Raw genomic sequence first — 12,465 nt, forward strand, 5'->3', positions numbered from 1 at the left:
CTCCCCCCACCCCCCACCATTGGAAGCATCTACATGAAGTGCTCAAGAAGGCAACATCTATCAGCAAAGATCCATACCATCTGGGCCATGCTATCTTCTCTCAGCTACCATCAGGCAGGAGGTACAGAAGCCTAAAGTCCCACACCACCAGGTTCAAGAACAGCTGCTTCCCTTCAACCATTCGGTTCTTGAATCAACCTGCACAACCCTAATCACTACTTCAGTAGAGCAACACTATAGTCACTTTGCACTACAATGGACTTATTTTTTGTTCTAATTGTGTTCTTTCTTGTATAATTTTCTATAATTTATCTTTTTTCTTGTGAATGTTGTGTTTCTGATACTGTGTGCCTTTGATAAGGTAAGGTATAAGGTATCTTTATCAGTCAGGTGTACATTGAAACACAATGAAATGCATCTTTTGCGTAGAATGTTCTGGGGGCAGCCCGCAAGTGTCGCCACGCTTCCAGTGCCAATATAGCATGCCCACAACTTCCTTACCCGTATGTCTTTGGAATGTGGGAGGAAACCGGAGCACCCGGGTCGCTGCCGCTTTAATACCATTACGCTAAATTGCTGCAAGTTTCTCATTGCACCTGTGCATACGTGTATTTGTGCATTTGACAGTAAACTTGACTTTGAAGTTCACCTTCAGAGACCAGTCAGGCACAGGTTTCAGGCCTAGCTCCCACACCATTGGTTTCCCATCACCTCCCCCCTTGTTACCTGGTTGAACAATAACTTATTCTCTCTCATCTACAATGTTCCTGTAAGGAATAAGCAAAGGCATTCAAATTCAATGTATTACAAAAAACAAAATGCCTCTTCTGATCCCACAATAGCTTGAGTTTCCTGATTATTCTGAGATAATCTTTGTGAGTTGTCAGCTTGTATACGCCTCTGGGTGAGCGATGGGGAAGTTTCCCAGGAAGGAAGTGGTTACTGGCAAGACGTGTGGACAAGGGTGATATCCATTTGTAAGAAGCTATAGAGTCAATGAGCAGTGTGAGGGGGAGGCTTGACGTTGCTGGCACTGACACTAATGCCATATTGAGTAGGTACTCTGAGCAGGTAGTAGTAATCCATTTGGCCCTTCAAGCCTGCTCCACCATTCCTGCAGGTGATGGCTGATCTGCCACCTTCACACCTTTTTCCTGCACTATCCCAACATCCGCTTATTCCCTTAATATCCAGAAACCTTTTGGACCCTGCTTTGAATGAACACGATGGCTGAGCCGGTGTCTAAAACATGAACAGGAAGTAGATTTGGGGTTTTGAGAATTGCTTTGGCGACTTGCATCAGGTTGCCTCAACATCGATTTCTCTAACTTCCGGTAACCCCACCCCTTCTTTTTCTCTCCCCCCCCACTCCTTTGTCTTCCCTTATTCCTGTGGCTCCCTTCCCCTGCCTTGATGACCTGCCCATCTCCTCCCCTCCTCCATCCCCTATTCCATTGTCCACTGCCCTCTCCTACCAGATTCCTCCTCCTTCAGCCCTCAGCCTCTTCTACCTATCACCTCCCAGCTTATTACATCTTCCCCCTACTCACCTATCTTCCCCTCTCACCTGGACTCACCTATCACCTGAACTCACCTGTCCCCTGCCTGCGTGTGCTCCTCCTCCTCCCCCAACCTCCTCCTCCTGGCTTCTGCCCTCTTCCTTTCCAGTCCTGATGAAGGGTCTCGGCCCGAAATGTCGACTGTTTATTTCCCTCCACGGATGCTGCCTGACCTGCTGAGTTCCTCCAGCACTTTTTGTGTATTGATGCAGATTCCAGCATCTGTAGAATTTCTTGTGTCTCACGTTGAAGGAGTTCAGGGAATTCTTCAAACTGAGAAAGGGGGAGGAAGTTTAGAGCTCTCCTTAAAACTTGAGGAGGTTGGATGCTGGGCTGACAATCCCCTGAGATGTGAACGAAATGTAAGAGGTCTGCTTTTCACAGGAAGGCCCCAGGTGGAGTCGTTGGTGTTACAGAGCCCCAGGCTCCCACTGGTGGATTGACCTTTTACTGCCGTAGGCTGGTCAACAATGCAATGTTTTGTGTTTTTTGGATCCCAGATCTGCCTGGGCCGGAGTGGAGCAGCTGGAGCTGGAGCTCGGGGTGGGGAGGGTGAAGAACGTGAATGGCTTTGAACCCCGACCCAACACATTGTCAGCAGGTTGCTCTGGGCTTGTGCTGGTTAGCTTGCCTTCAGTTTGGACATTGTCCAATTGCTGTCTGAGATGTCGGTCCCTGTGAATCTGTGTCCTGTTAAATTTAGGGGTTGCCACTCTCTGAAATGTGGAGAAATTCCTTCATTCAAAAGGGTGGTGAATCTTTGGGATCCTCAATCCCAGAGGGATATTGAGGCTCAGTCACTGACGGCAGTCAAAACAGAGATCAATAAGATTTCTCCTTACCAGAGGAATCGAGGGATCTGAGGGTGGTGTGTGGAAATATTGAGTGGTGCAGCAGACTTCAGGCTCAATGCAGTTCCTGCTTCTTATGAGGATGGGGAATAGTCTCCAATCTTCAACCTTGTAGGAAATACAGGGAACAGTAAACAATCTGCTGGAGGAACTCAGCAGGTCGAGCAGCATCCGTGGAGGGGAAAGGAATTGCCGACTCTTCAGGTCCAAACCCTGCATCAAGGCATGCTGACTTTGAAGGAGTTTTCCTCCTCTCTCCAGCAGCTCTGTGAGGACCCTCTCGTCACTGCTGCCGCTCAGTCTCCCCACTGCTCTCCAGCTCTTTGGCCACATTCTTACCAAGACTCACTATCTAATTCCTTTCCCCTCCACAGGTGCTGCTTGACCCACTGAGCTCCTGCAGCAGATTGTTTGTTGCTCCAGATTCCAGCCCCTCCAGCCTCCTGTGTGTCCAGGAAACATGGGGGCGAGCCTTTCTTTTGTGCAGGTGGACCTCCTATTCCTAGCACTGCCCCTGAGCTGGTCCAACAATCCATTCAGTTCAGCGGGCAACTAATGAAAGTAGTAGTTGCTGAGATTTCCAGAGACCTCCACATCCTGTTTGTCAGAAGTACATAGGGAACCAAGCTGGGGGTGAAGGAACTGGCTTGCCTGTCTGGGTCACAGTTCCCTTTTCAAAATCACAGACAGTAAAGGAGAAAGCTGGGGTTGATGCAAATCGAAAATTCACAACATTTGCCAAACTTCCTTCATCCCAGACAGGTCTGGTCACCTTGGGCAGCGTGATTCGGATTTACTGTGCACCTGGTGATGTGCCAATGCCCAGATAAACCATGAATGTACACACCCAGCTCATAGATTTAGTTTAATACTTTGTCATTTTGGTGGAATGAAAGAAGCGTAAGTGTGCACTTGTGAAAGAGCACCGACATAACAAGGAGAGATGGCAGTGGGCCACTCGGCCCCTCTAGCTTGCTGTAATTGTTCAATTACATCATACCTGACCTTGGGCTCAACCCTACTTCGCTGCCCGTTCCCAGAACCCTAACCCCACTCCCCACACCTGTAAAAATCTGTCCTGGCCTTGAATTTATTCTGTATTCAGCCTCAGTAGCAAATTCTAAAGACTCATAACTACTTTGCTCTACCTGTCTCTTTCTATCTGTCTCCTTTGCTCAAGCCTGTCTCTCTCTCTGTCTCTATCCACACAGACACACAGGACCATCCCAGCAGGACCCCTCATTGTCCCTGGACAGCTGGTATGGTGTCTGCTCCAGTTGTCAATAAAGAATCTTTAAAGAACTCCACACTGTTACCTCACCTTGTTCTGTAGGTAGCTGCAGTGGTCAGCAAGGCAGGTAACTGTCCATCCCAGGTCAGATGGGAGCAGAGGGCAGCAATTGTCCTCAGGTGAATTGTGCTGGTCACATGCAGCAGGTGTCACTGGAGGGTGACTGACGGAGGGGGTGGTGGCGGTGAGGAGTGAGAACACGAGGTCCAGATCAGTCTCACCTGCAATGGTTTCCACAGGTGAGTACTTCTGGATATTTAATGCCTCAGCTTTCAAGTGTAACTTTTTGGATTGCTAAGAAGCCATTGTGGATCATTGGGAGTCAAAGCAGCAGGAGAAAATGGTGAAATGTTGATTTAAAAATTAGACTAATAATTGGGTTTCTTCCCATAGTGAATGCAGGTTCACCTTCTGGACTGATGGCGGGAACAGCTGATTATTTTACCTTCTTTCCTCAGGGCCTTGGTGAAGAAATATAGCCCCAAGCGAGTCTCGAAAGAAGACCATGAACTGAAGTAAGTTGCACTCAGCTCGTGAAATCTCGACAGTTCGGCTCACTCGCCGGAGAGTGCTTCCTTTAGGAAGTGGGGCACTGAATGTCTTATGAGGAGAGGTTGAGTGAGCGAAGGCTTTTCTCTTTGGAGAGGAGGAGGATGAGAAGTGACTTAATAGAGGTGTACACGATGATGAGAGGCATAGATCGAGTGGACTTTTTCCTAGGGCGACAATGGCTAACACGAGAGGACATAATTTTAAGGTGATTGGAGGAAGGTATAAGGGGGATGTCAGGGGTAAGTTTTTTACACAGACATGGGGGGCTATGTGGGAGGGAAGGGTTAGATAGATCTTAGAGCAGGATAAAATGTCGGCACAACATTGTGGGCCAAAGCACCTGTACTGTGCTCTTATGTTCTATGTTCCATGAACGTCTCATGGTTCTCCACTTTCCCCCTCTTGTTCCTCAGTGGGAGGAGGTTTGGAGTTTGGGGAAGGGGATTGTGGGTTCCGCAGTGGAATCCCCACTCCGTCCAGATGTGCTGACAGCTGCTTTATTTCCTTCGGCTTTCCTCCCAACCGCAGCCAAACCTCCCAATGAGGAGGCTTGAATGAGTGTACGCATGCATGTGCACATGTGAACAGTCCACATATACAGTACATGTTATTTGTGAGTGCATGTATGTTTATGGATGTAAGTGTATATATTAGCAACACACAAAATGCCGGAGGAACTCAGCAGGTCAGGCAGCATCTGTGGAGGGGAATGGACAGCATCATTTCGGGTCGAGACCCTACTTCTGGACAGGAAAGAAAGAAGGGAGATGGTATAAAAAAGTGGGGGGGAAGGGGTGGAGCAAGAGCTGGCAGGTGAGGTGGGGGTGATAGGCAGATGAGGGAGGGGGAGAATGAGAATGATGTCAGAAGCTGGGAGGTGACAGGCAGAAGGGACAAAGGGCTGAAGGTGGAATCTGACGGGAGAGGAAGGTGGACCATGGAATAGAGGGAGTGAGGTGAGGTGGGGAGGGGAGCCACTGGGAGGATTGTGTGCAGACGGAGAGGGTGGGACAGGGGAAGGAGAGAGGGTAATGGAAGCTGGTGGATCAGGAGGAGAGAGAAAGGGGGGAAAAGAGACAGGGGACCATCCACTTCCCCCCACAGATGCTGCCTGACCCACTGAGTTTCTCCAGTACTTTGTGTGTTGCGCCAGATTCCAGTATCTGCAGTGTCTCGTGTCTCCAAGTATATACTTTTTTTTGTGCAAGTATGCATTATTTTGTGTATGCATGCGTAAGCAAGTGTGTGTGTATATATATGTGTGTGTGTGTGTGTGTGTAAATACGTGTGTACATACTTTGTGTGTGTTGAGCATGTGAACATTATTGATATGCATGTACATTTGTGCAAATGTGTATGTTGTTTTCTGTATTTGTGGTGCACACATGAACGAGTGTACCCATTGTGCACACATCCAAGAGCACTCCTGACAATGGATGTGTGCAAGTGTGTGGATGCGTACATATGTAAATCTGTAGATATCTTGTGTGTACAAAAGCTAAGGGGGTAGGGCTAGCTCATGTACCAACTGGTTCTTCAGGAAGTACTGGATAACCACAAGATCTCCATGATGTCATTTCTGGGCCAGGAGCCAGACCTTTCATTCACTCCGTGATCACATAGCTGTGCTTTGCCACCTAGCTCTCAAAGCAGTGATCGTCAGCGGAAATCAGAACAAGCTCTTGTCAATAAGTTGTCAATTAGCTTCCTGTCAGTCACTTACCTCTCCTGACCTTTCTGAATATAAAGTTGCAGAGGGAATCTGATGAACAGCAGTCTGATGCTGTAAAGTTTTCATGTCCCCACCTTGTTCCCTCCCAGAACCCATCTGTGGACTTGAATCAGGTGGATTATTTTTCTCCTAAGTCCACTGCTTTATCATCATCTGCCTTCCCCTACCTCCCTTGATTGAGTGACTGTTGCTACAATGTGTTACACGGGTAGGTCTTGAATTTTTCGGTTATTTGAGGAGCATTTGATGACTTGGGGCCTTCTCTTGATGGGATTCAAAGGGACGAGGGGGGATCTCATTGAAACCTACCGAATACTCAAAAGCCTGGATAGAGTGGACGTGGAGAGGATGTTTCCATTAGTAGGAGAGTCTAGGATCCGAGGGCACAGCCTCAGAATAAAGGAATGTCCCTTTAGAATTGAGATGAGGAGGAATTTCTTCAGCCAGAGGGTGGTGAATCTGTGGAATTCATTGCCATAGAGGATTGTGGAGGCCAAGTCATTGGATGTATTTAAGGCAGAGATTGATAGTTTCTTGATTGGTAAGTGGGTTAAGGGTTACAGGGAGAAGGCGGGACAATGGGGTTGAAAAATAAATCAGCCATGATTGAATGGCGGAGCAGACTCGATGGGCTGATTGGCCTAATTCTGCTGTTATACCTTATGGTTATACTTTTTGGTTCTGTTCTGGGATTTTCTTTGAGATTTATTAATGTTTGCCAAAATTGGGTATTTTTGATTATTTGAAAATCTTGAGAAGAATTGACCATAAATTCATAAAGCACAACTACATTGCAGTTGGTAATAAGAACATACAAAGTCAATTTAAGTTTAAATATTTGCCAGATCATCTTTGTCACATCGCTGGCCAGTGCATTGCACAAAGAAATGAGAACAGTGAATAGTTACAGAGCCATAAATATAAATAGAGAATGGAAACAGGTCATTTGGCCCACCAAATCCATGCCGATCCATCCAAATTAGTCCCATGTTCCAGCACTTGACCCGCAGCCTTCTATGCTGAGGTGATTCAAGTGCTCGTCTTAAATCCTGTCAGTGACTCTGCTTCCACCACGCTCTCAGGCAGTGTATTCCAACTACTCACCACTCTCTTGGGTGATGAAAGTCCCCCTCAGATCCTTTTTTACCCCTTGCTCTAAATCTATGTCCTTTAGCTTTTTCTCCCTCTGATGTATTGGGGAAAGTTTACCCTATCTAGACCCCTGATAATTTTATGTGCCTCAATCAGATCTCCTCTTAACCTCCTCTGCTCCAGGGAAAAGAGACATAGCCTCTCTAGTCTCTCCTCATAACAGAAACCCAGGGTGTTGGAATTGAAAGCTGTGTGTAGAATTCTTGAAGCGAAATGAATGAATGTGTAAATTCTGCATGGGTGACTGAACTTTGTCTTCCCGCTCAGGTTGTCTGATTTAACTTGTTTTAACATCTGTTTGCTTCTTGCAGGTTTTCCCAGTATGAAACCTTCATCAACATCCTCAATGAGCTGAATGACTATGCTGGGCAGCGAGAGGTTATTGCAGAGAATCTGATGCAGTACATCTTTGCTGAACTGATGAAATACTTGCAGGAAAATAAGCAGGAACGCAAGATGGTACAGTGCAGTGCTAATCTGTTCATCCACTCCCTACGCCACCCCTCCCTCCACACATCCAGACCATCTTCCCAATTGGTCACTTGTCCTATAGACCTTTTGTTAAACAGCAGTACCTCCGGTTTCACACTCAGAATTTCACAGTGCCAACTCCCAATATGCATATATATGGAACCTTGTATCCATAATCTCTATTCTCTCTTATCTCCTCTTCCATCGGGTAGAAGATACAGGAGCCTGAGGGCATGTACTGTCAGACTTAAGGACAGCTTCTATCCCACGGTGATAAGATTATTGAATGGTTCCTTTATACAATGAGATGGACTCTGACCTCACGATCTACCTTGTTGTGACCTTGCACCTTATTGCACTGCACTTTCTCTGTAGCTGTAACACTTTACTCTATACTGTTACTATTTTTTACCTGTACGACATCAATGCACTCTGTACTAACTCAATGTAACTGCACTGTGCAATGAATTGACCTGTACGATCGGAATGCAAGACAAGTTTTTCACTGTACCTCGGTACAAGTTACAATAATAAACCAATAACAATACATCAGGAAATGGTAGATGAAGATAAAAAAGCAACTGCAGATACTGAAAACCTGAAATAAAAACAAAATACTGGAAACACTCAGCAGGTCAGGCAGCATCTGTGGAGAGAGAAGCATGGTTAATGTTTTATGAGGAAGATCATTCATCAGGATTGTTCTGACGAAGGGTCACCCTGATCTGAAACATCAACACTATTTCTCTTTCCGTACTTGGTTGCTGATGAGTGTTTTAGCATTTTTCTGTTTTTAATTTCAGGAGGTGTTGGGGGAGGTGACCAATAGCTTGGTCGAAGAGGCAGGTTTTGAGGAACATTGTGAAGGAGGAGGTGTGACGAGGAGGTTTAGGGAGTGAATTACCTGGATGGCCTCAGCAACTAAAGGCCATTGAGCAGAGTCTGTTGCGAACTGAGTGATCACGGTGAACCTTGGATCCAGGGATACAAATTGGCTGAAGGATCAGAGATGAGATAAAGGGGCGTTCCTGCCCTTATTGCTTTTTTGTGATCAGCCTGCACCGATTGGTGTGTAAGGTCAAGTTCAGTTGTATTACAGGACCATGGAATGTGGAAGGGGATGAATTTACAGGACAGGGAGGAATAAACTCATTGGACAAAACTAGTAAGGAGAACCTCCTCCCTACCACGCTAGTAATCGGACGGCTTTTTGAGAGCTGGGGGGTCATGGCCACAGCAGTGTTGAATCAGCCAGTGCTTTAACCTTTTACAATGGAATGTAACTAACCCAATGTTAGTTGAGCACCCTGAAGATTTTTCATTAAAATGTGTGGCCCCCCTCTTGCTTGGCCTTATCCAATTTTTCTCTTGTATTGAGGGTGTTTTAGACCGTGTGTGCTGCCTTTGGGAATCTTGCCAATTCTTCTTGGCCACACCTTCATACTAATTGTTCTCTCTCTGTTCTAGCATCTTCTAGAGGGAAGAAAAGCCCAGCAGAACCTGGAAGTTAGCTTTAAACAGCTGGATAACGTAAGTTTACCAGAGTAACCTCAAGGAAACTCGTTTCCTTTAACAGAAAACTGCAGGTACTGAAAACCTTAAGTAAAAGCAGAAAATGCCTGAAACACTCAGCAGGTCAGGCAGTATCTGTGGAGAGAGAAACATTAACACTTGACCATTCATGTTTCCCTCTCCACAGATCCTGCCTGACTTGCTAATTATTTCCAACAATTTGTGTTGTTATTTCTTTTAATAACTTGAATTCTTTCGAATTCCTTTAACATTCAGAGTAAAATTTGTCACATTTACTGTGGGAAACTCCTGGTGTGTCCATTGCTATGCTGTTAGGAGAAGTCTCCTAAATATTTATTCCTCAGCAGAGGTGTGGTGACTTCACAGAGTTGCTTTAGCTCACAACCTGACTGTGAGGTGACCTCACTGGAGTGTGGCATCGTTCAGGTAACCCAATCACCTTAAAGAATTAGCTGTAGATCTATGTGTAGTGTGCATACCTCAACCAGAATGTTGCTGGCTCAAACCCCCCTCAACTCTTGACTTACGGTTGTCAATTTGCTGAAAGACTTACTTGGGTCTGCTCAAAACTTGTTGGTCAACGGTTTAAGGAGATATCCACAAGGGAATGCTGCTGACTGGCACGTTCCAAGGAACAGGAGTACATGCTGAGGGAGGTGCTGAAGCTCAGTGCAGCCACCACCAAGACTTTGTGGGGAAGGAGCACAGTCTGCGGTCCTGCCACCACCGATGAGCGGCTGGGCCCTGTGTAACACCTTCTCAAGCGCTTCACCGATGCGTTGCTTCAGGATGAAACAGTGGTGGTGTTGATATATTGTAAGGGATGTCTTGCATGTTTGGTGCAGTGAATGTCATGTCCTGACTGTACTTACATAAGAAATAGGAGCAGGAGGAGGCCATGTGGCCCGTCGAGCCTGCTCCGCCGTTCAATGAGATAATGGCTGATCTGGCCATGGACTCAGATCCACCTACCTGCCTTTTCCCCATAACCCTTAATTCCCCTACTATGCAAAAATCTATCTAAATGTGTCTTAAATATATTTAATGAGGTAGCCTCCACTGCTTCCCTGGGCAGAGAATTCCACAGATTCACTACTCTCTGGGAAAAGCACTTTCTCCTCATCTCCGTCCTAAATCTTATTCCCCCGAATCTTGAGACTATGTCCCCAAGTTCTAGTCTCACCTACCTGTGGAAACCATCTTATCTATCCCTTTCATAATTTTATATGTTTCTATCAGATCCCCTCTCATTCTTCTGAATTCCAGCGAGTATAGTCCCAGGTGACTCAATCTCTCCTTGTAGGCTAATCCCCTCATCCCTGGAATCAACCTGGTGAACCTCCTCTGCACCGCCTCCAAAGCCAGTATATCTTTACTGGATATCTTGTGAATAAAATCTGAGGAGTGGTGGGGTGGGAGGGGAGGAATATGGCCAGATGTTTTAGACAGGCACTTTCCATGCAGTACTGGAATACTGTACAGCTGTCTTATAGAAGTGAAGTTAAACGAGATCGCATCTGCTCTCAAGCGGACATAAAAACCTCAAATTAATGTCCCATATAGGAGCAAGGGAGGTGTGCAGGAGGGGGAGAGGAGGAAGTTCTCCCTGTCACTTTTATCAATACCTCAGTTACCATCACTAAAACACATCACCTGCTCATTATCCTATTGCCATTTTGTGGGAGCTTGCTGTGCGTAAGTTGGGTGCCATGGTTCCTATGTTACCATAGTAACTGCACTTCGCCTAATTTTCTCTGGTGTGCTTTGGGATGTCCTGAAGCTGAGAAAGGTTCAATGGGAATGCTTCTTCATGGACGGATGAAGTACTGCAGTGGTTCACCAGCTGGGACCTCTGTGTCCGAGTGCACTTTTTGGACCTGGAAGGAGAGGCCTGCATTTGCACGGTGCCTCTTGCGATCTTGGGACATACTATTGCAGGCAGTGAAGTTATGGTCAGTGCATAAATGTTGGTCAGGGCACTGAACATAGCTGGAATGCAGATGCTGGACATCTGAAATAAGACAGGAAATGTTGGAAATTCTCAGCAGGTCAGGCAGCATCCGTAGAGAGACTAAAACAGTTAACACTTCAGGAACTGGATGTGACTCCCCTGGTGTTTGAAATGGTGTCGGGTGATCTTTTACACCCAGCCCAGGGAATTGAGGAGGACTTAGTTTGACATCAATCACAGCACCTTCAACAGTGCAGCACTTCCCTGCTACTGCACTGGGAGCGTTATGCTGGATTATGTCTTCCAGTTTCTGCAGTGGACTGTATAGTGTAGGAAGCCACCTGGGTTATGGTCCTTGTACACACTTTCTCCTCCCTTCACCTAAATTTCCATGGCTGTTTGGTTCCCTTCACTCACGTGCACCGCTGGTGCATATTGTCTAGCTCTTCAATTACAGGAGGATCACACCCTTGGCTTGTCCTGTTATTTGTTCAATGTCCCCATGCATCACATCTCCGCAGAGCTAGAGACACGAGACTGCAGATGCTGGAAATCTGGAACAACACACACGGGAGCAGGAGGAACAGCAGGTCAGGCAGCATCTGTGGAGGGAACTGGACCGTTGATGTTTTGGGTTGAGATCCTCCATAGATGCTGTCTGACCTGCTGAGTTCCTCTAGCTTTATTTGTGTGTCTCACAGCAGATTGAGTGAGAGTCACACAGCATGGGAATGGGCCCTATGGCCCATTGAGTCTACGTTGAACAACCACCGATTTACACAATAATTCCATTTTGTTCTCCCTACATTCTCCCAGATTCTACCCCTCACCCACACATTAGGGTCAATTAACCTACCAACCTGCACATCTTCAGGATGTGGGGGGAAGCCAGAGCATCTGGAATAAACCCATGCAGCCACGGGGAGAATGTGCAAACTCCGCACAGACAGCACCCTAGGTCAGGATCGAACCAGGTCACTGGAGCCGTGAGGGGGCGGCTCTACCAGCTGCGCTACAGTCCTGCCGTAGGGAGCTCTGGGCTTTTTCCATCCTCGTGTCTCCCCTGGGCGATTGGTTGAAGCAGTCCAAGTTCCATTGCAGGCAGAGGTTGGGCAGCTCTGAAGCAGGATCTGCCAGGCCTCGTGTTTAACCAGCAGAGCTGCTGAGAGAGCCGATCGTAACTGCAGTCTGCTGTTCCGTTTTCCACAGGCCAAGAGAAGGTTTGAGCGAGATTGCAAGGAGGCAGAGAAAGCACAGCAGAATGCCGAGAAGGTCGACAACGACATCAACACAACCAAAGCTGATGTGGAAAAGGTCAACAATGGGTTATGTCTAGCAGGACTGAGCCAGTAGACTGCTTCAGGCTTACTGAT

At 46.8% G+C, this 12,465-nt stretch overlaps 1 protein-coding gene across 1 annotated transcript in view; it reads left to right on the forward strand.

Moving 5' to 3' along the window:
* Positions 1-12,465, forward strand: part of trip10a (thyroid hormone receptor interactor 10a) — a 124,922-nt gene that overhangs the window by 84,091 nt on the left and 28,366 nt on the right. Inside the window, exons 3-6 of the mRNA XM_052041959.1 lie at positions 4,160-4,216; positions 7,449-7,596; positions 9,076-9,138; positions 12,302-12,406. Of these exons, the coding sequence (XP_051897919.1) occupies positions 4,160-4,216; positions 7,449-7,596; positions 9,076-9,138; positions 12,302-12,406 (373 nt within the window). The remainder of the gene's footprint in view (positions 1-4,159; positions 4,217-7,448; positions 7,597-9,075; positions 9,139-12,301; positions 12,407-12,465) is intronic.

This window comes from Pristis pectinata, chromosome 31, assembly GCF_009764475.1.
Source record: "Pristis pectinata isolate sPriPec2 chromosome 31, sPriPec2.1.pri, whole genome shotgun sequence".
Taxonomy (NCBI): Eukaryota; Metazoa; Chordata; class Chondrichthyes; order Rhinopristiformes; family Pristidae; genus Pristis; species Pristis pectinata.